This window comes from Urocitellus parryii, chromosome 15 (genome assembly GCF_045843805.1).
Source record: "Urocitellus parryii isolate mUroPar1 chromosome 15, mUroPar1.hap1, whole genome shotgun sequence".
NCBI lineage: Eukaryota > Metazoa > Chordata > Mammalia > Rodentia > Sciuridae > Urocitellus > Urocitellus parryii.
Genome location: NC_135545.1, coordinates 8,283,735 through 8,304,738, shown reverse-complemented (window position 1 = coordinate 8,304,738; position 21,004 = coordinate 8,283,735). Strand labels below are relative to the sequence as shown.

General features: G+C 44.1%; 1 protein-coding gene across 1 annotated transcript; it reads right to left on the bottom strand.

The window, feature by feature from the left end:
• Nucleotides 1-6,864: 6,864 nt before the first annotated feature.
• On the bottom strand, nucleotides 6,865-20,163 carry LOC144250445 (sulfotransferase 2A1-like). Its single transcript, XM_077793289.1, has 6 exons — nucleotides 20,028-20,163; nucleotides 18,774-18,982; nucleotides 17,146-17,272; nucleotides 13,803-13,897; nucleotides 9,047-9,224; nucleotides 6,865-7,170 (listed from the first exon to the last, which is right to left on the bottom strand). The coding sequence occupies exons 1-6, from the start codon at nucleotides 20,161-20,163 to the stop codon at nucleotides 7,058-7,060; spliced, it is 858 nt and encodes a 285-aa protein (XP_077649415.1). The 3' UTR covers nucleotides 6,865-7,057.
• Between the last annotated feature and the right edge of the window lie 841 nt (nucleotides 20,164-21,004).

Here is a 21,004-nt window from a genome sequence, read left to right as displayed (position 1 = left end):
TGGAAGTTTATTTCCCTTCTTGATCCCCCTTCCCTGCATGACCCCTCCTCCATTCTCCTCCTCTAACCAACTAGAATTCCTTTTGCTCCTCAATTTTCTTATATTTCATTGGTTTTTTATGTTACCCTATCCTCCCTGCATCCTTTTCCTGTAGGAGTGGTTTTTATGTGAAGAACCCCTCAGTCCTGAACATGACCCAGGACAGGAAAACCATCACAGTGTCCATGGAAGATCCTGGATCTGTCAGAGGTTACTCCCATGGGAACAGCTCTTTGGGGAAACCCGCCATCTTCTCCTGGTAAACTTTATCAAAGGTTTCAGCTTGGGCCACTGTGAAGTGACTCTTCCAGTCCCCACCGATGCCTGGAAAACATGAAGTAGACGCATATCAGATCTAGGGAGAGGTCTTAAGATGGAGCCCTCCTCCCTGCTCTGTGTAGACAGCAGAGTGACCCCTGGGTCATTGGTGAGGCCTTCTCCTGCCTGGCCACCATGCGCATTTCCCCTTCTCCCTGTCTGGAAAGAGTGTCCTGACTGCCCTGCTCTCCCAAGCCATCCTGCACAGAATCCACAGGCAGAGATTCTGACTATAAATCAGAACATCTGGACTGGAACTAAGTCTGACCACTTGTTTTTTGAGCAGTTTGACCCAAGCTAACAACATTTCTGACCTGGGTGATGAGAGCAGGTCACACCTAGTCTCTCTGCTTTGGCCAATCCCTGTGATCAGTTCTTCTGCACAAGGAACCCATGTTGACCCCTTGCCAGATCCAGTGACTCCAGTGCCTTGTGGCTCAGAGTCTCCCAGGACGTCCAGTCTCCTTCAGCCAAGTTCCCTGGTGCTTTGAGGCTCTAGGTGTAGGGCCCATGTTGGTTGACTCCATCCCTGGGACTGCCCATTTGCTCTCTGGGCTCCATGACACAGTCCTCTAATTCAGCTTCAGACATGCCAGGCTGCCTCCTCCTCAGGGTGTTTACCTTTCCTGCTCCTAACCCCAGAGTGCTGTCCTAGCAGACACCTCCACCTCTGTCCATTGGCCTCACTCATATGTTTACTCCAGTGCAGTGACTCAGTGGGGCTCTCAGCTCAAAACCAAGCCTGGACTCACAACCGTTCCCGACACAGCGGTCCAATGGAGTGAGCCCCTGTCCTTTGTTCAGTGAGATTTTATAGGTTGTGGGGGGATACTCTATGCGCCACAACATCACACAGCAAATCATTCCATACCACGGGAAAGTCAACAACTCTTAACATTGATTAGCACATTCAGTGGCAGGAACAAGATGGGTAGGGGTGATTGGTTAGTAAAAGAGAAGGATTCCATTGAACTGATTGGTTTAAGCCACGAGGGGTGTATGTGCTAAACTATATGGTTTCCCAACATGTTATCAACCCCCATAAACTACTGGGGCGTCACCTGACATCCCAGGTATTTTGCCTGTCTCATGCTGATTGGTGGTGGCTAGGGGGGTTGCTATGGGTCCTCATCTAGCCTGAGTCAGGGACACATGGAGACTCAGACCTCTCTTGTTATTTACAGACAAACAACTCAGAAGGGTGGGTATATGCCTAGAAAGGCTCTGTGGGCTTTTTCCAAGGATAAGGATCACACCCCCCCCTTCCTAGGACAGGCTTTCCTGAAGTAGAGGCTGATTTCTCAAAAATGGAGTCACATTACTTCCTCACATGCATGGAATGTAATTTGCTCCACTTCCGTCGCCAGTGGCTGTGATGTTCCTCCCCCACTTTTCCCTCCTCTATCCACTAGTATTTATGTACTTATGCTTTATAGAGATACATTAACGTGGAGCCCGCTGTGCTGTATCTATAATGCCCACTGCATGATTTTGTCCATTCCACTCTCATTTTCTCACCTTTCCCATTCTTCTCCCCACCCACTCCACCTACTTATTCTACACTCATCTTCCCTCTCTCTAACTTTACAATATCAGAGCCCCACCCCCCAGTTTTCCCTCTAACATTGCTCCAGCTTCCACATATGAATGAAGACATTAAACCTTCACTTTCTGAGCTGGCTTATTTCACTCAGCATGACATTCTCCAGTTACATCCATTTACCAAAAAATAGCATGCATTCAATCTTCATTGTAACTTAGTAATATTCCACTACACATTTATATACACCACATTTTCTTAATCCACTCACCTGGATTATTCCCCAAAACTTGATTCAAGTGAGTTAAGCTGTTATATACACTGATGCAGCTGTGTCACTACAGTATTCTGACTTTAGATATGCATAAATGCCAAGGAGTGGGATTGCTGGGTCACATGGGGGTTCCATTCCTAGTGTTTGGGGAATCTCCATAGTTGTTTCCTGAGAGGTTGTACTAATTTGCAGTATAACCCACAATGTGTGAGTGTGCCTTTTACCCACATCCTCCACAGCAGTTATGATTTGTGTTTTTGATGATTGACATTCTGAGTGGAGTGAGATGAAATATCAATGTAGATTTGGTTTCCATTTCTGTGATTGCTAGGGATGTTGAAATTTTTTTTAATATATCTGTTGTCCACTTATACTTGCTCTTCTCAGAAGTGTCCTTTCAGTTCTTTTGGTAAAATGGTTACTTTATTGGAGTAATTCCATGGGTCAGGATTTTAGTCACACTTAAAAATATTTCCTCTGAAGCATACTATGTCCTAAATTGGTCACCAGGAGTGACACAGTCATGCTCTCTGCTGGATCCCACAGTGTCACCCATGCCCATTCTCAGTTCTTAACTTCAGTCCATGCCCTGGCCTGGACCAGTGCTATGACTGAGGGACAGCAGAGTCCAGCACCCACTGGCCTACTGTGATCTCTGTGATGCAGTACCCATGTTCCTGGTGATAACCAAGTTCCTGTTCTATAAATGGAGATCACTGGGTGACCTTTGAGTCAGTGCTGCACTGGCCACAATTATCCTAATGCCCTTGAGTGCCTGCTGTGTACTGTCTGCAGTTCTCCCTGGTGGCATGGGAGACTCTGACTGTATGGCTACAATCTGTTCTTCCTGTCTTGTCCCTCTGCTGGGGCTCTCCAAACATGTCACCCAGGAGTTTCCACAGGAACATGATGAAGTAGATGCCTGTACTTCATCTTTATAGAAAATTCACACAGAGTGGGCCAAAGACCTGCAGTAAGACCAGAAACTTTATAACTGCTACGAAAATCAGAGGGTCAAGTCTCCAACATAGAGTCACAGGCTTCCTCCATAAGACTCCTAAAATATAGGAAATAAAACAAAGAATTAACATGTGGAAAGACATAAAATTAAAAGTTCTGTATAGCAATGGAAGCAAGTATGTGAAGAAAGATGCTAAAGAATGGGAGATCTTCACCGGCTATACTTCTGACAGAACATAGAAAGAACTCAGAGAAACTAATCTCCAAAACCCAAATACACCAGACAATAAGTGGGCAAATGAACTAAACAGACATCTTCCAAAAGAAGAAATACAGATGCTAAACAAATGTGTCAAAAAATGTTCAATATCCTTAGCAATCAGGGAAATGTAAATCAAAACTGCAAATCAATCTCACTCTAATTACAATGTGAAGAATGAAGACTAATAATAAATTTGGTGAGGGCCCAGGATAATGGAGCACCTTTGCACTGTTGATGGAATTATAAAACAGCACAACCACTATGGAGTTAGGAATGGAGATTCCTCAGCGTTAGGAATGGAGCCACCACGAGCCCCAGCTCTGTCACAGCTTGGTAGTTACTCAAAAGAATTCCAGTCAGCATACTAAACAGCAGTACATGCACCCCCTGGTTATGCCAGTGACACTCACAATAACCAAGTTAAGGGAAACAGCCTGTCAAATGATGAGTGGATACAAAATGTGGTATATATACAACCTGTTAAAGATGAGTGGATACAATTGTGGTATATATACATGAGGAAGCTTTATTCAGCCATAAAGAATTACAAAATAATGTCATTTTTCAGGCAAATGAATTCAAATGGAGAACATCGCGATATGAGATAGGTAAGACTCAGAAGGTCAAGGGTTGTATATTTTATCTCTTATGCAGAAGCTGGAAAGGAAAAAGGAAATAGATGAGACAGTGGAGTCTAAAATAGAACCAGAGGAGGGATGAAGGAGGGAAGGGGAAGGGGGAGGGGGTGTCCAGCAGTGAAACAGACCTGATTATGCTGTGTGCATGCTGTGTGCCACCACGAACCCATCTCTTCCTTTGTACTTCATGCACCAATAACATAGTAATGTAAAAAGGAAACAGAATCTTACTGAAGGTCAATACTCCACCAAGTGGCAGAGCTGCACTTGGTTCCCGTCTTCCATAAGAAACAATGAATCACAGCTCAGTGAAACCTGCCATTGATTCTCCCAGAGATGGAGGGAGCAGTGGGTCAGTTTTTATCTCAAACAAAAGTGAAGATGTTGTTCCCAGTTTGCATTTAGAACACAGTTCAGTGAAGCTGTCAATCCAGTGGAGACATGTGAGCATCGTCCTCAGGTAGAGCAAGGTGCCAATCCTGGAGATCCTTCTGTGCTACTGGGCAACTTATCTAAATGCCCCCATTTTATCTGTCACAAGGGATGTTTGATACCCATGTTTCATAGATGGACAGCATTGAATGAATGTAGGTATTCAACATTGATGGGTGTGTGTTGATTTTTCTGGGATGTTCATGGGGACTGACTTGGGGCGTCATGTGAGGTAGGTAAGAGCTCTACCCCTGCGTTACATCCCAAGAACTGAGTATTCCATATATTGAGATGAAGTCTTTAAATCTGCCCAGAGTGACCTCTAAAATTCAATCCACTTGCCTCAGTCATATAGTAGCTACAACCCAGGCCTGAATTTACTTATTGATATTGAGGGTTGAACATCTGAACATATAACACACAGGAATTCCTGAAACTCCGTATATTTGAATTTTTGAGTGGACCTTCCTCTCAAAATACCTCAGATCTGGGTGCCATTCCTCAAACATTCCAAACGTGTCTCCATTTCAGGTCACTTACATTTTGGCTCTGTCTGCCACAAGTGTTCCTGAAAGATGGCAGGTGGTTCTGTCTCCCTCTCCCCATTCCTCATGTCTTAGGAAAGCCCTGTCACCAGCTCAGAGGGCCCTTCTTATCACTATATAAAATGGGGACTCTGATGACTCCGTCTCTCCCAAACCATAAGTTGATATTCCCCAGTGGGTGTCTCTGCCTGACTCCACACTCTACATTTGATCCGACCTACATTTCTGTGAATGTGGGGTTATTATCTTTCTCCTCATCGGCACTGCATACTCTAGGATGGAGGGACTTGGCTTTAACAATCCACCTCCAGTCAGACAAGACACTTCCTGAAAATGGGCACATGACCAGTGGCCAATGGCTGAGTTCACAGGCCAGGCCTTCCTGAGAGATTTGGTGTGAGGAACTTGGGACTCTATGTGGAGAGAACATTCAGGCCCAAACAGAGCAGCTGGGGAGCTGTGAAGAAGAATGACTGTTGCTGCCCTGAGCCTAGTGCCCCTGACCTGCTCTGTGATCCTCATAAGTAATGTCTGATGTTCACGCCTGCCAGAGAGTAGGGGAGAATGATGTCCAACCTCTTTTCTGTGGCTAACCTTCATGACCATGTGTTTTCACCAGTTAGTTCTTCCCATTAGAACATCTGGTTCTGAAGACTTGATAGTCAAGGTTAGGCCTTGCTGGAAATGATGCTGGAGATGTCCAGTTGCCCAGCTCTGCTGCACTGATAACAGTGTGAACAGCCTTGTTGGTGGGCTGTGGGATAACCCTTACCAATGCCTTTGTGTTCATAGATTGGGGGTGGGATTTACAACTTGCTCATGAAAAATCATAACTAAAATACACTTATTGTGTTTAGATTATGTTTGGTTTGACAGAAAACCCTGGGACTCTGTCAGGGTGAGCTTGAACATTGATGTGGCTTGTCACTATCTTATGTACATTTCAAGTCTTTTGAGTATAGACTGAGGAGTAAGTGCAGGAGACAAATACTATATATGACCTCCAAATTTAGTGAATGGTACAGTGAACTAAAAGCAGATAGGGGTAGAGTTTATTTGAACTTTACCTTCATTACAAGCTTATGGAGAAAATTTTCATAACACCTACCAGGGGCCAATGAAAGAACAGTCCAGTTCAGTTCTAAATGTATCCTAGGAAAACTCATACCTTTGTTTGTGTCACGCTTACCAAATAGTGCTTTAAATATGGGGAAACTGGTCAGGGGGAAACCCAGGGTCACTTATAGGAGATCATAAAACTGTGTCCAAAGTCTCAGTCAATTCCTAACCACTCATTACACCTCAGCTCAGGTAAAACCATGGGGTAAAGGTGAGTAGAAAAGAGAGCTCAGAATATATCCTTCCTTTCACCACTGATGTAAGTTTTAAAAGTCCCAGACAGAGCAATTGTTATTTATGATGTAAACACCACCAGGAATGAGAATAAACTACTCTGGAAATTACACTCCTCCAGATCCTCATCACAACACAGTCTGGAGATGCACATAAAGGAAAGGAACCTAAGTGTGGCTACATTTTATTTCTTGTTTTAAAAATGAGACACAATTGTGGGTGATATTCATCTTACATTGGTAGACTTCTGTCTGTTTAAAATTATACATGACTTTTTAAATGCTGGGATGTGACAAAGTGAATAGGGAAATTCCAGTCATTTTTATAAGCAAGTGATGAGAGAACCAAAATAAAGGCTCCAGAATGAAGAAACAGGTTTTAAATGCTTTCAGAGCATTGTAGGTACACATAGGAGTTGGATTCATGCAGAAAAACCCACCCATGTGTGAAAGTTTATTTCCCTTCTTGATCCCCCTTCCCCGGATGCCCCTCCTCCTCCATTCTCCTCCTCTAACCAACTAGAATTCCTTTTGCTTATTGATTATCTTATATTTCATTGGTTCTCTATGTTATCCTATCCTCCCACCCCCTTTTGCTGTAGAAGTGGTTTTTATGTGGAGAACCTCTCAGTCTTGTACTTGTCCAGGACAGGAAAACCATCACAGTGTCCATGGAAGATCCTGGATCTGTCAGAGGTTACTCCCATGGGAACAGCTCTTTGGGGAAACCCGCCATCTTCTCCTGGTAAACTTTATCAAAGGCTTCAGCTTGGGCCACTGTGAGGTGATTCTTCCAGTCCCCAGAGATGCCTGGAAAACATGAAGTAGACACAGATGAGATCTAGGGATAGGGCTTAAGACGGCTACCACCTCCCTGCTCAGTGTAGACAGCAGAGTGACCCCTGGGTCATTGATGAGGCCTTCTCCTGCCTGGCCACCATGCGCATTTCCCCTTCTCCCTGTCTGGAAAGTGTGTCCTGACTGCCCTGCTCTCCCAAACCATCCTGCACAGAATCCACAGGCAGCGATCCTGACTATAAATCAGAACATCTGGACTGGAACTAAGTCTGACCACTTGTTTTTTGAGCACTTTGACCCAAGGTAACAAAATTTCTGACCTGGGTGATGAGAGCAGGTCACACCTAGTCTCTGCTTTGGCCAATCCCTGTGATCAGTTCTTCTGCACAAGGAACCCATGTTGACCCCTTGCCGGATCCAGTGGCTCCAGTGCCTTGTGGCTAAGAGTTTCCCAGGACGTCCACTCTCCTTCAGCCAAGTTCCCTGGTGCTTTGAGGCTCTAGCTGTAGGGTCCTTGTTGGTTGGGACTCCATCCCTGGGACTGCCCATTTGCTCTCGGCTCCATGACACAGTCTTCTGATTCAGCTTCAGACATGCCAGGCTGCCCCCTCCTCAGGGTGTTTACCTTTCCTGCTCCTTACCCCAGAGTGCTGTCCTAGCAGACACCTCCACCTCTGTCCATTGGCCTCACTCATATGTTTACTCCAGTGCAGTGACTTAGTGGGGCTCTCAGCTCAGAACCCTACAGCTCTATCCTCGTTGAAAGCAATGATCAAACATGAGATCTTCTTTGTACTTACTTTTTGAATGTGCATAAGGTACGCATTTCTAACATATTAAGGTATGAAATCATTTTCACAAATTGCCTAAGAATTCACTGCTTAAATGAATTCACCACATATGCTCAATAAATAGTTTTTGAAAGGATTGATAAAAAATGAGGAATAGACTAGCTTTAGACAAGGGTTTTAAAAACTCCCTGGAGGGGTTACCCACTGACAGAGTGGTGGGGGTGGAATGGGTGCTAAAGATATGGACATGATTCTTACCCTTTACTTATGTGATTAGACTATTATGCATCCTATAAATTAATTTTCAAATAGCAGACCGATCTAATTAATTAATAAAAACATAACAATAGCTAACCCAATGTAAAATACGCATGGAAACCATACACTCAGATGCGTATAAAGTAGCAGCCTATGTCATATGTCATGGCTGTCCTAATACCACACATGACACATAGTTATCTTCATTAGTAGAACAATCTTTACTGATTTCCTCTGCCAGGCTGGGTTCTTTCCCGAGTCCCATCCCCATCTCTGTTTTATGGCTCTGTGCTCCAGGCTCACTGGGTGGCAGGAATCCTGACCTCCTGAATATCCCTTGAAGCATTTACTATATGGATTCCATGGGTCACCATTTCAGATCCATGTGAACTGGAGGAATTTTGCAAAACAGGTCCTGCCACTACTTGGAACAGACATTTTCAATAGGCCTGATCGCCAGGGTGGGGAAATGATTCGTCTTTCCTCACAGGAAGGAGGCCTTACAATGTCTCATAGCAAATGCCCTCCTCTCTACTCTCTCCAATCATGTCTTTCTTTGTGTATCTCTCTCTTTAGGGCAGTGATCTGTGGTAAGTCACCAGTGGAGTGGCCCAGACACCACCATCTCCAGAACCCACCTCCGCCCCAAGACTGAGTCAGCCTTCTCCAGGTACCTGCAGCCCACCCCAGTCCCATGAACACAGTTTTCCTGAAGGAAACGAGAGGCTCTGGGCCATGAAGGACTCAAGTTGAAATGTCCCAACACCTGCATTCTTAGTGCCAGGGGCAAACACAAGATGCCCACGTAGTCTAACCCATTCTGAATCCAGGGCATTTACCTTTTCTTGTAATTAGGAAAGGCTTAGTAAATAAAGCTTCAGGCACCATTTCAAAGTTGGACATCTTGTTTTGTTTCATGACTTGGAAGGAGCTGTTCTTGAGGACTGAGTCCAGTTCTTCTGGAGTCAACTTCTTTCCCAGGAACTGACAGATCCTCTCTATGGTGCTTCTTGGGTCCTACATGTGAGCATGAAGAGGGAAGCTATGAGCGGGCAGGAGAGCAGGACCTGGAGGATGGGGGAGGTGATAGGAGGGCTGTGGGGAGGAAGAGGAGGGGAATGACATCAGGATGGGAGAAGCCTGCTGGGGATGCAGAGGAGGGAGACAGACACAGGGCCAGCAGAGGGTGTGAGGTATGTGGTGACATGAAGCTCACAGGGGCTTCCCAGGAGGCTGAGTCAGGACACCCCAAAGGCAGGGGCTGGGGTTTCCAAGGAGACGCCTGAGATTTCAAGATAAGGCAGGGAAACAAAGTCCCCAAAGGCTAATCCTCACCCCCAAGTGATCCTGCGTCCCTTGACTGGTACTTATTAACACACGGGGCTTTACAATATCTCCTTAATTTGATACTATGATTATCGATGGGTTTTCCTGGGAGATCGCAGCAAGGGAACAGGTCATTATGAGAAGAGAGGATTTCCTTGGGGACCTAGACCTCCTGTCAGTACCATAGTCCTTTATGATAGTTATGCTTTAACAAGCCCCAGTCACTGAGTGACAAGAAGACCCCACTGTGGCAATGATGTAAGAACATGTTGTTGGTTGGAGAGGAGAATCACAGGGAGTGTGCAGCTTGCTGCTGAAGTGGCTGAAGGTGGCACCAAGGCTCCTCCCTGAGGACCGACCTCATGCTGAGGACACAGCAGAACAGGAAGCAGCTGCAGGAAGGTGACCAGGGTCCCTTCTCCATGGGAAACAGATGCCTGAGCCTGTGCCACCTTCTCTATCCCCAAGACACACCCACAGAAGGTCGTGCACCATGATCAAGTAGGATTCATCCCTGGGATGCAAGGCTGGTTCAATATACGGAAATCAATAAATGTTATTCACCACATCAATAGACTTAAAAACAAGAACCATATCATCATCTCGATATATGCGGAAAAAGCATTCGACAAAGTACAGCATCCCTTTATGTTCAAAACTCTAGAAAAACTAGGGATAACAGGAACATACCTCAACATTGTAAAAGCTATCTATGCTAAGCCTCAGGCTAGCATCATTCTGAATGGAGAAAAACTGAAGGCATTCCCTCTAAAATCTGGAACAAGACAGGGAAGCCCTCTCTCACCACTTCTGTTCAACATAGTTCTCGAAACACTGGCCAGAGCAATTAGAAAGAAGAAGGAAATTAATGGCATAAAAATAGGAAAAGAAGAACTTAAATTATCACTATTTGCAGATAACTTGATTCTATACCTACCAGACCCAAAAGGGTCTACAAAGAAACTATTAGAGCTAATAAATGAATTCAGCAAAGTGGCATGATATAAAATCAACACGCATCAATCAAAGGCATTCCTGTATATCAGCGACAAATCCTCTGAAATGGAAATGAGGACAACCACTCCATTCACAATATCCTCAAAAATAATAAAATACTTGGGAATTAACCTAACAAAAGAGGTGAAAGACTTATACGATGAAAACTACAGAACCGTAAAGAGAGAAATTGAAGAAGATCTTAGAAGATGGAAAAATATACCCTGTTCATGGATAGGCAGAACTAACATCATCAAAATGGCGATATTACCAAAAGTTCTCTATAGGTTTAATACGATGCCAATCAAAATCCCAATGGCATTTCTTGTAGAAATAGAGAAAGCAATCATGAAATTCATATGGAACAATAAAAGACCCAGAATAGCAAAAACAATGCTAAGCAGGAAGTGTGAATCAGGTGGTATAGCGATACCAGACTTCAAACTATACTACAGAGCAATAGTAACAAAAACAGCATGGTACTGGTACCAAAACAGGCGGGTGGACCAATGGTACAGAATAGAGGACACAGAGACTAATCCACAAAACTACAACTTTCTTATATTTGATAAAGGGGCTAAAAGCATGCAATGGAGGAAGGATAGCATCTTCAACAAATGGTGCTGGGAAAACTGGAAATCCATATGCAACAAAATGAAACTGAATCCCTTTCTCTCACCATGCACAAAAGTTAACTCAAAATGGATCAAGGAGCTTGATATCAAATCAGAGACATGGTATCTGATAGAAGAAAAAGTTGGCTACGACCTACATACTGTGGGGTCGGGCTCCAAATTCCTCAATAGGACACCTATTGCACAAGAATTAATATCTAGAATCAACAAATGGGACTTACTCAAACTAAAAAGTTTTTCTCAGCAAAAGAAACAATAAGAGAGGTAAATAGGGAGCCTACATCCTGGGAACAAATCTTTACTCCTCACACTTCAGATAGAGCCCTAATATCCAGAGTATATAAAGAACTCAAAAAATTAGACAATAAGATAACAAATAACCCAATCAAAAATGGGCCGAGGACCTGAACAGACACTTCTCAGAGAAGGACATACAATCAATCAACAAGTACATGAAAAAATGCTCACCATCTCTAGCATTCATGGAAATGCAAATCAAAACCACCCTAAGATACCATCTCACTCCAGTAAGATTGGAAGCCATTATGAAGTCAAACAACAACAAGTGCTGGCGAGGACGTGGGGATAAGGGTACACTTATACATTGCTGGTGGGACTGCAAATTGGTGCAGCCAATTTGGAAAGCAGTGTGGAGATTTCTTGGAAACCTGGGAATGGAACCATCATTTGACCCAGCTATTCCCCTTCTGGGTCTAATCCCTAAAGACCTAAAAAGAGCATGCTACAGGGACACTTCTACATCGATGTTCATAGCAGCACAATTCACAATAGCAAGACTGTGGAAGCAACCTAGATGCCCTTCAATGGATGAATGGACAAAAAAAATGTGGCATTTATACACAATGGAGTATTACTCTGCATTAAAAAAATGACAAAATCATAGAATTTGGAGGGAAATGGATGGCATTAGAGCAGATTATGCTAAGTGAAACTAGCCAATCCCTAAAAAACAAATGCCAAATGTCTTCTTTGATATAAGGAGAGTAACTAAGAACAGAGTAGGGAAGAAGAGCATGAGAAGAAGACTAACATTAAACAGGGATGAGATGTGGGAAGGAAAAGGAGAGAGAAGGGAAATTGCATGGAAATGGAAGCAGACCCTCAGGGTTATACAAAATTACATACAAGAGGAAGTGAGGGGAAAGGGAAAAATAATACAAGGGGGAGAAATGAATTACAGTAGATAGGGTAAAGAGAGAAGAGGGGAGGGGAGGGGAGGGGAGGGGGGATAGTAGAGGATAGGAAAGGCAGCAGAACAACAGACACGACTATGGCAATATGTAAATCAATGGAAGTGTAACTGATGTGATTCTGCAATCTGTATAAGGGGTAAAAATGGGAGTTCATAACCCACTTGAATCAAAGTGTGGAATATGATATATCAAGAACTATGTAATGTTTTGAACAACCAATAAAAAAACAAATAGCCAAAAAAAAAAAAAAGAACATGTTGTTGGTTGGAGAAGAGAATCACAGGGAGTGTGCAGCTTGCTGCTGAGGTGGCTGAAGGTGGCACCAAGGCTCCTCCCTGAGGACCGACCTCATGCTGAGGACACAGCAGAACAGGAAGTAGCTGCAGGAAGGTGACCAGGGTCCCTTCTCCAGGGGAAACAGATGCCTGAGCCTGTGGCACCTTCTCTGTCCCCAAGACACACCCACAGGAGAAGTGTTTTCTAAGGTCTGCTCACTCCTTTACATTTTGTTCATTTTTGACCACTTCTGAAAACGCTTCTAAATATTTTAAAGCTTTCTGTTCCGTCTGGACCTGTGAGCCTCCCTCAGAGCCCTGTGAATCTCTGTGCTGTTCATGGGCAGTTTTCTCTGCACCAGCAGAAAATAGCGTTAGGTAAGTACCTGCTCATTGTGTGATGATTCAATCGGTGTAAGTGGCCGTTCTGCTAACTCAGATGACAGTATTTATTTAGTTGGGAACATTCAAAACCCTCTCCATTTGCTATTTTGAAATATATACTTAGTTACTCTTCTCCACAGTCCCACCCTGAGCCTCAGATCACTGGAAGTCATTGCTGTTCCCAGCTGTACCCTGCACCCACCCACCAGGGCTGAGCTCATCCTTAGGCCCTGCCTGTTACTCCAGCCCCTGACCCCTCACAATAGTCACCCAAAGTGGCACCTCTCATTCATGTCACTTTGTCAGTCAAGGGGGAAGCCAGAAAGTGGACCTAACTCTGGGATTAGTGCTTCATGCCCACCCCTTCTGATGGCTAGGTTTCTGGGAACAGAGGGGGTCCTGCAGGCAGAGACCCTGGCAGCCCTAGTGGGTGGCATAAGTCGTGGCACTTGGTCGAGGAGTCTGATGGTGCCTGCCTGTTTCCCAGATACTCGGGAGGCTGAGGCAGGAGGATCAAGAGTTTGTGGGAGGGCCCTTTAGATGATGCCAGATGCTATAAGTTTGGAAGATATGAAGAAAGAGCTTGGAGTTTGGGAGGGTCTCACAGAAGCAGGGAAGTGGAGGTCAAAGGCTCATCTCCTCTCAGTGACCTCCACAGCCTATGCTTTGACAGGGAACGTGAAGGGGAGACACATAGGACCAGGGACTTCGGGGAGAGTGAGGATGTTGGGGTGCTGTAGGCGCCAACTATGAGAGGGGGCTCACCTTCTGCAGCTCTTCATAACTCAGCAGCAGGACGTTCTCCCTGTCTCTCATGGACATCCAGCCACGAATGTGCTCAAACCATGATCCATAGGGCACTGTGGGGCAGGCACAGGGGTGCAGGTTACACACTGCCAAAACAGGGCAGCAGCATCCATATCACTCTACACACACTGACAGCTTGATTCACATATTATTGATCAATGCTGCTCAAACTAGGTAATGAAATAGAGAGGGGGATCTTTCCTGAATTCATTCTATGGAAATAGTCACATACTGATACCCAACTGGGAAACACAGATCAAGTAAGAAAATAACAGACCCATATTCCTGCTGAACACAGATACAGAACAGCTTACTAAAATTCCAGCAAATCCTATTCAGCATTAAGATTATACTCAGGACATGCTGTCTTCACACTCTAAGACTGTACATCACGAGATGCTGATTTCAATCCAGGGATGTAAGGTTGGTCAACACAGGCAAATCCATGAAGGTTCACCACATCAATAGAATTTGCCTTGACAGAAGAACTTGGCTGAGCATCATGAGGGCTGTGTGTGACAAACCCCAAGCCAACATCATGTTAATCAGGGAAAAACGGGAAGCATCTCTCCTAACATCAGGAACAAGGCAAGGATGTCCACTTTCACCACTGCCTTACAATAGAGCCCTAGAGACTCCAGCCAGAGGTGTTGGCAGAGAAGGGAATCAAAACCTCACCAGTTGGCCACGTGGTCACTGTTTGCAGGTGATAGGAGGCTCTGCTGGGAACACCCAAGAACCTTTCCCCAAAAACTCCTAGAACTGATCAATTGAGGAAAATAGCAACATACAAAATCAACATGCAAAAAAAGAAGCACTGTTCTTCATCACGAGAATGGATCTGCTGAGGAAGAATTAAAACATGCAATTCCATTCACAAAGGTATCCACAAATACCCAGGTAGAGGAATGTGATGGTGCTTGCCTATATCCCAGATACTTGGGAGGCTGAGGCAGGAGGATTGAGAGAGTTCAAAGCCAGCCTCAGCAACTTAGGGAGGCCCTCTTTCTAGATAAAGTATGTAAAGGGGCTGGGGATGTGGCTCAGTCGTAGAGCACTTGACTAGAACCTGCAGAGCCCTGGGTCTCATCCCCAGTGCCATAGAATAATAATAATAATGCTGAAGCTATCATGTTTTAAAGTACACCCAGTCTCAAGTCATACAGAAAAGGTATAGTAAAAAAATGTGTGCTAATATCAAAATATTCACGGAGATCAGTAGATTAGAATAAAGACTCAGAGACAGACCCACACAGATAGAGTCAAATGACCCTTAAGAAAGACACCAAAAGCAAATGTTGGAGAAAACAAAGCCTATTTAATAAATTCTGCTTGGGAATCTGAACATCTACAGGTAGAAGAATGAGACTAAATCCTGCAGAAAAATCAACTCCAAGTGGATCAAAAATCAGGAATTAGACCATAAACACTGTAACTACTAGTGGAAATCATAGTGCCTATCCTCTGACCTGTAGGTGCAAGTGTTACTTCTATAAGACTCCTAGTGTTCAGGAAAGAAAACCAGGAGTTGATAAATGGAGAGGCTCAAGTTGAAAAGCTTCCACACAGTGAGGAGGCGAGACAGAGAGAGAGGTCTCACAGAAGGGAGCAAAACCTTTTCCAGCTAATTTTCTGACAGAAGATTAACATCCAGAGCATAAAAGAACTCAAAAATAATGTTATTATTATTACTAGTATTTATTTCTTCTAATTAGTTATACATACAGTAGAATGCATTTTGATTCATTGTACACAAACGGAGCCCAACATTTCATTTCCCTGGTTGTGAATCATGTAGAGTCACACCACATCTGCACTCCCACATGGAATTAGAGTAATGATGTCCATCTCATTCCACTGTCTTTCCTGCCCCCATGTCTCCTCCCCTGCTTTCCCCAATCAAATTTCCTCTATTCTTCCCTTGACCACTGCCCTTGTCCCTTTTGGTTCAGGGTCCACTTATCACAGAGAACATTTGGCCATTGTTTTTAGGATTGGCTTTCTTTGCATAGCATGATATTCTAAAACTCCATCCATTTACCTGCAAATGCTACGAATTTATTCTCTCTTAATGCTGAGTAATAGTCCATTGTGAATAAGTGCCACAGCTTCTTTATCCATTCATCTACTGAAGGGCATCTAGGTTGCTTCCAAGTTTAGCTATTGTGAATTGAGCTGGTATACATACTGGTGTGGCTGTGTCACTAGATTCTGCTGATTTCAACTCCTCTGGGTAAAGACCAAGGAGTGGAATAGCTGGGTCGAATGTGGTTCCACTCCAAGTCTTCTAAGGAATCTCCATACTGCTTTCCAGAGTGGTTGCACCAATTTGCAGTCCTACCACCAATGTATGAGTATGCCATTTCCCCTTACCACATCCTACCACACTTCTTGTTGCTTGTATTTTTGAAAATTGACATTCTGACTGGAGTGAGATGGAATCTTAGAGTGGTTTTAATTTGCATTTCTCTGTTACTGGAGATGTTGAACTTCTTTATGTATTTGTTCATTGTTTGTATATCTTCCACTGAAAAGTTCCTGTTCAGTTTCTTAGCCAATTTATTGATTTGGATAAGAAACAAAATCTTAACACCAAAAACCAAATATCAAATCAAGAAATGGGCCAATGACAATCATTTCTCAAAAGAAGAAATAAAATGGCCAACAATTTTATGAAAATAATTTCAACGTTTTTAACAACCAGAGAAAATCAAATAGAAACTACACAAAGATCATGTCTCACTCCAGTTGCAATGGAAATCTTCAAGAACACAAATAGTAATAAACACTGGGAGGGACTGAGTGAAAAGGAGCACTTACACACTTTTGGGATTGGAGACTAGTACAACACCTTGGAAAACAGTCTGAAGATTCCTCAAAAGACTAGGAATGGAGCCAGCATGTGCCCTAATCATAGAGCTCCTTGGATCCATCACAACAAAGTCAGCACACTATAGCAACACATGCCCCCCAGGTGGATAGCAGTTCAACTCCCAGCAGCTGAGCTCTGGGACAGCCTTGGTGTCCACTGACTGATGAATGGATACAGAGAATGTGGTTCATACACATAATGGATATCACTCAGTCATAAAGAAGAACTAAATTATGTCATTTACAGGAAAATGGATGGAACTGGAGACCAGCATGCTGATGGAAATAAGCCAGACTCCCAGAGTCAAGAGTTGTCTGCTTTCTCTCATATGTGGAAAGTGTGCAGAAGATGAATAAAATAGGTATACCACAAAATAGGAAAAAGGCCAGCAGAGTACAGGACACAGACCTATATGGGAAAAACACTCACCGTTTCCTTGGATGAACCATTGAAAATACTGTTCCAGTGACTCTGGTTGCTTACATAGTTTCATCATAGACTGATGATAATAACCTGACACAAGAACATCTTTGGGATTTCTCATGACATATATCACCTTAAATTAGGGAAAATGAGAAAAATAAAAATCAGTCTCAGTCACTCATTTCCCCACCTTGATCTTGATCTTTCCCTGGGCAGTTCTTCCTTAGTCTTTATTAAAACTGTGGGTTCCTTTAATAAATTAGTTACAGCGTTCATTCACCAAATACACATCTTAAAGTTCCTATTACATGGTCATATGCCAGGAGGAGAGGAGGAAGACCTTGGCTCTTCTTTCTGGGATACTTGTCTACTCTTCCTGGGAAGCTGCTGGAAAGTGTTAAATGGTAAGTGGTGAGGGGTGTGTGTGCTTTCCCACATGATCACTAACAGCACACTGGATTAATAAATTATGGAATATTCAGATTCATTGCACATACAGCATTCTTCACTCAAGACCATCGACAACTCTCACATGTATGACATCCAGACAGCATGCATGCATTTATAGAAAATTCAGGAATAAGCAAAAGTAATCTGTGGCTGTAAGTCTAGGGAGTATTGCCCTCAGGTGGTGGGCACTGGTGGTAGACAGGGACTGGGGAGAATTTTTGGATTATAGAAATGTTGTACACCTGCTCTGCATGATAGTTGACCAACTGTGTATGTTTGTTCACATGAGGAGGCTCTTGTGTAAGATTAGTGAACACACACACACACACACACACACACACACACCACTTGGTACTTAATCATTCGAAACTAACTTTCTATTTGCACCAACTTTCTTGGAGTTCTTATTGGAGGACTTACTTCACAGCCTCAGTTTACTCAGGCAGAGGCCAATGGAATCCAACAGGAGACATGCAAATGGGACTCACTATTAGGCGTTTTGTGACATTTCCAAGACACTTGGTTATTGTTCTAGGATCTTGGCATCAATTAAACTTAATATATGAAAGAATTCAGAAGTCAAGTTAAAGAAAGGATCTTCCTAAATATAGTCTTTGGCATGTTAGATCTTGGATATCCACTGTCTGTATTGATCACCCATCAGCCATGGGGAGACTGGAGAGGCTGCTGATCACAGAGCACAGTGACGTTCAGAGGGCTGGCGTCATTACCTAGCTAGCCACGACTCCTAGCAGTCCCCTGGATGTGAGCACTCATCAGTGTATGCAGGTCTGCTCCCCACATATGGGAAACACTGATTTGGGTGCTTCCTCTTACCTGGCAGGAGGCTGTGATTGAGGGAGTATTGGCGGACATCTGTAAGAGCTGTATGCTGGGACACTCGAGTGTAGATGCAGTTATAATTCTGGTTACACATGGAATGTGCTTTTCTAAGGTTCTAATTTTAGCCAGTCATATTACCCCTGAATTCAGCTGAGGCTAATCTGCTGAATGATCCACATCCTTGCACTCACGTGTGGTCTGGTTGTGGCCACATGTACCTAAATAATATCTGGGAATCGCAGTCTCACCAATCTACCCAGTGAGCACTCGCCCCAGCAGATCTGCAGGGTTAACCTAGGCACATGCAAGGGGAAAGCATGGGCTGAACACTAGGCACTGACCTTGGCCTTGGAAGTGAATAGAGACTTGGGGAAGAGATGGAAGGGGAGGTGAGAGGATATGAGACCCGGGCCTTCTCTCTCATTTAAAAGATTGTAACCCACATCTGTCTCTATCCAGGGTGAACGATCCCAGATGGGCACAGATTTAATCCACTTGGTATCACCATGGGAGTGAATCAGGCAGAGAATTTCAATCAACCAGTTGGTTCCTAGATAAAAAAGGAAAACTGACGGTCACTCACTTCAACCTGGCTTGTGAACAAAACTTCTGATAAAATACATAACATGCACTTTACCATCTGCCCATTTTAAGCATGCCATGGGGTGGTGCTGAGCAGAGTTCAGCATGTTCCTGCTGTTGCTCAGCCAATGTCCAGAAACTTTTTGTCTTGAAAAACTGAAACTCTCTGCTCCTTAACAACATTTTCCTACTAATTCCATCTTTCAGCCCCAGGGAACCAATATGGGGCTCTCTGTTTCTGTGAACTTGACTACACTTTGCCCCCTGGATTCCTACAGTATTTTCCTTTTGTGCCCATCAGACTTCACTTAGCATGGGTCCCAGTATTGAATATATTGTAGGAGGAGTCAGCCTGTCGTCCTGGTTAAGGCTGAATCTTACTCCATTGTATCTACTCCCCACGTTTTGTTTACATGTTAAACTACCAGTGGATTTTTGGATGCTTCCAGCCCTTGGCTCTTGGCTGAGATCCTTCTAATATGTCCCAACTTCCCTTGACTTTCCAACCTTGTGTCCCATCAAAGGTCATTGGTCCCAATCCTCACCCAGTTTTCATTGATCCTGCTCCATGCCCCTCTCCTGTAGGTGCATGACACCTGTCCTTTCAGTCCCTTGAATTTTCCAGGCTCTTTCCAAGTCCACGCTGACCCTCCTGCTCTACAGAACCCCTCCACCACATGACCTCCATTCCAACTTTTCATTCCTATTGAGCTGTTATTTCACCAGTAGGTCTTCACAGGTCACCCTCTTCCACCCCCTTCTCCTGTGCCACCACACAAATGCCCAAATCTGCTTACGATTCACTCCTATATCTTCCTCTCATAACTCAGATGACCCCTGCTGAGCACTTAGTCACTCTGTCCTAGTCTGGATGCAAGTGGCCTGGGGCACTGCCCCCTTCTTCCCCAAAGCAGGGCTCACTGGCATGGAGAGGGGAGGCCATCCATCTGCTTAGTAATCGAGGAATGCAGCCATTGCCTTTCCCATTGATGGTCCCCGTCCTGTTTCCTTACCTGATTTGGGGTAGGTCACCAATACTGTGTCTTCATCCTTTATCACAAACTGAGCACATGCTTCTTTCAAAACTTCATAGCTATAACCAATCACAGGGAAACGTATCCCTTCAAACCACAAGTAGCCATCTGTCATGGTGATGAGCTCTCTGTGTGAGGTGCAGGGGATTCCTGCTGTATCCACCACTGGATATTGGGAGAGGTACTGGGAGGCTGGACTTTGAAGTAAAGTCAAAAGAATCATTAACTTTCCTTGTTGTCAAATTAACTTGGTGATAAAACGAAATTGTGACTGGTGATCAAAGTTTCTTTGCATTGAGCAATTTAGCAATCATTCAGGGAACAAAAGGATCAGGATCTGAGCATGAGTTTATAGGCAGGACCCCATAGCAAGTGCTGCAAAATAACCCCACTGAGGAATGTCTGGGGCCTGAAGAAAGCCATTTTTTTTTGTTTAAACGTGTTTTGAAGAGTTTTCAATATAGAAATTTTACATGAAATCAATAGCTACAGTGTAAAAATAATAGCCTGGAAGGACTTTGTGGATCTGTGGATGGAAGACTCCTTGACTCTAAAGGACAAGAACCTGCTTCAGAGTCAGCAGACAGAGGGGTGGACTGTCGCTGATTCCAGGGTCCAGTCCTCCTTTCCTCCTGGTTAACATGTGGGAGTGGGTTTCATGGTGTCAGGATTTAGGGACTGAGATGAGAGAATCTTCATATCCCACATCAAAGATCCATCGAAGCTCTCTTTCATCCTTGGTAGAGCACTCTCAGTGCCCAGGGGACACAAGGACCAACAGCTCCACATGTTCATGTAACACTCCTATCCAGGGTGCCCATAAATAGCCACCTACTGATTCCAGGAATGCTGAAAGATGCACCTACATTTTTGTCAGTTCCCATGGGCTTCTGTCAGCTACAAGGAAAACCAGCTGATCCATGACGTAAACCCCACATTGAAGGCAACGGGGTTCC

What these genes read in the sequence shown, in the direction of transcription:
- LOC144250445 (XM_077793289.1), bottom strand. Translation starts at nt 20,163, where the DNA reads ATGACAGATGGCTACTTGTGGTTTGAAGGGATACGTTTCCCTGTGATT. An exon ending in TATTCACTTCCAAGGCCAAG is followed by an intron (nt 17,273 to 18,773) that starts GTCAGTGCCTAG and finishes CCCTAATTTAAG; the next exon opens with GTGATATATGTCATGAGAAA. An exon ending in TTTCCTAATTACAAGAAAAG is followed by an intron (nt 7,171 to 9,046) that starts GTAAATGCCCTG and finishes CATGTTTTCCAG; the next exon opens with GCATCTCTGGGGACTGGAAG.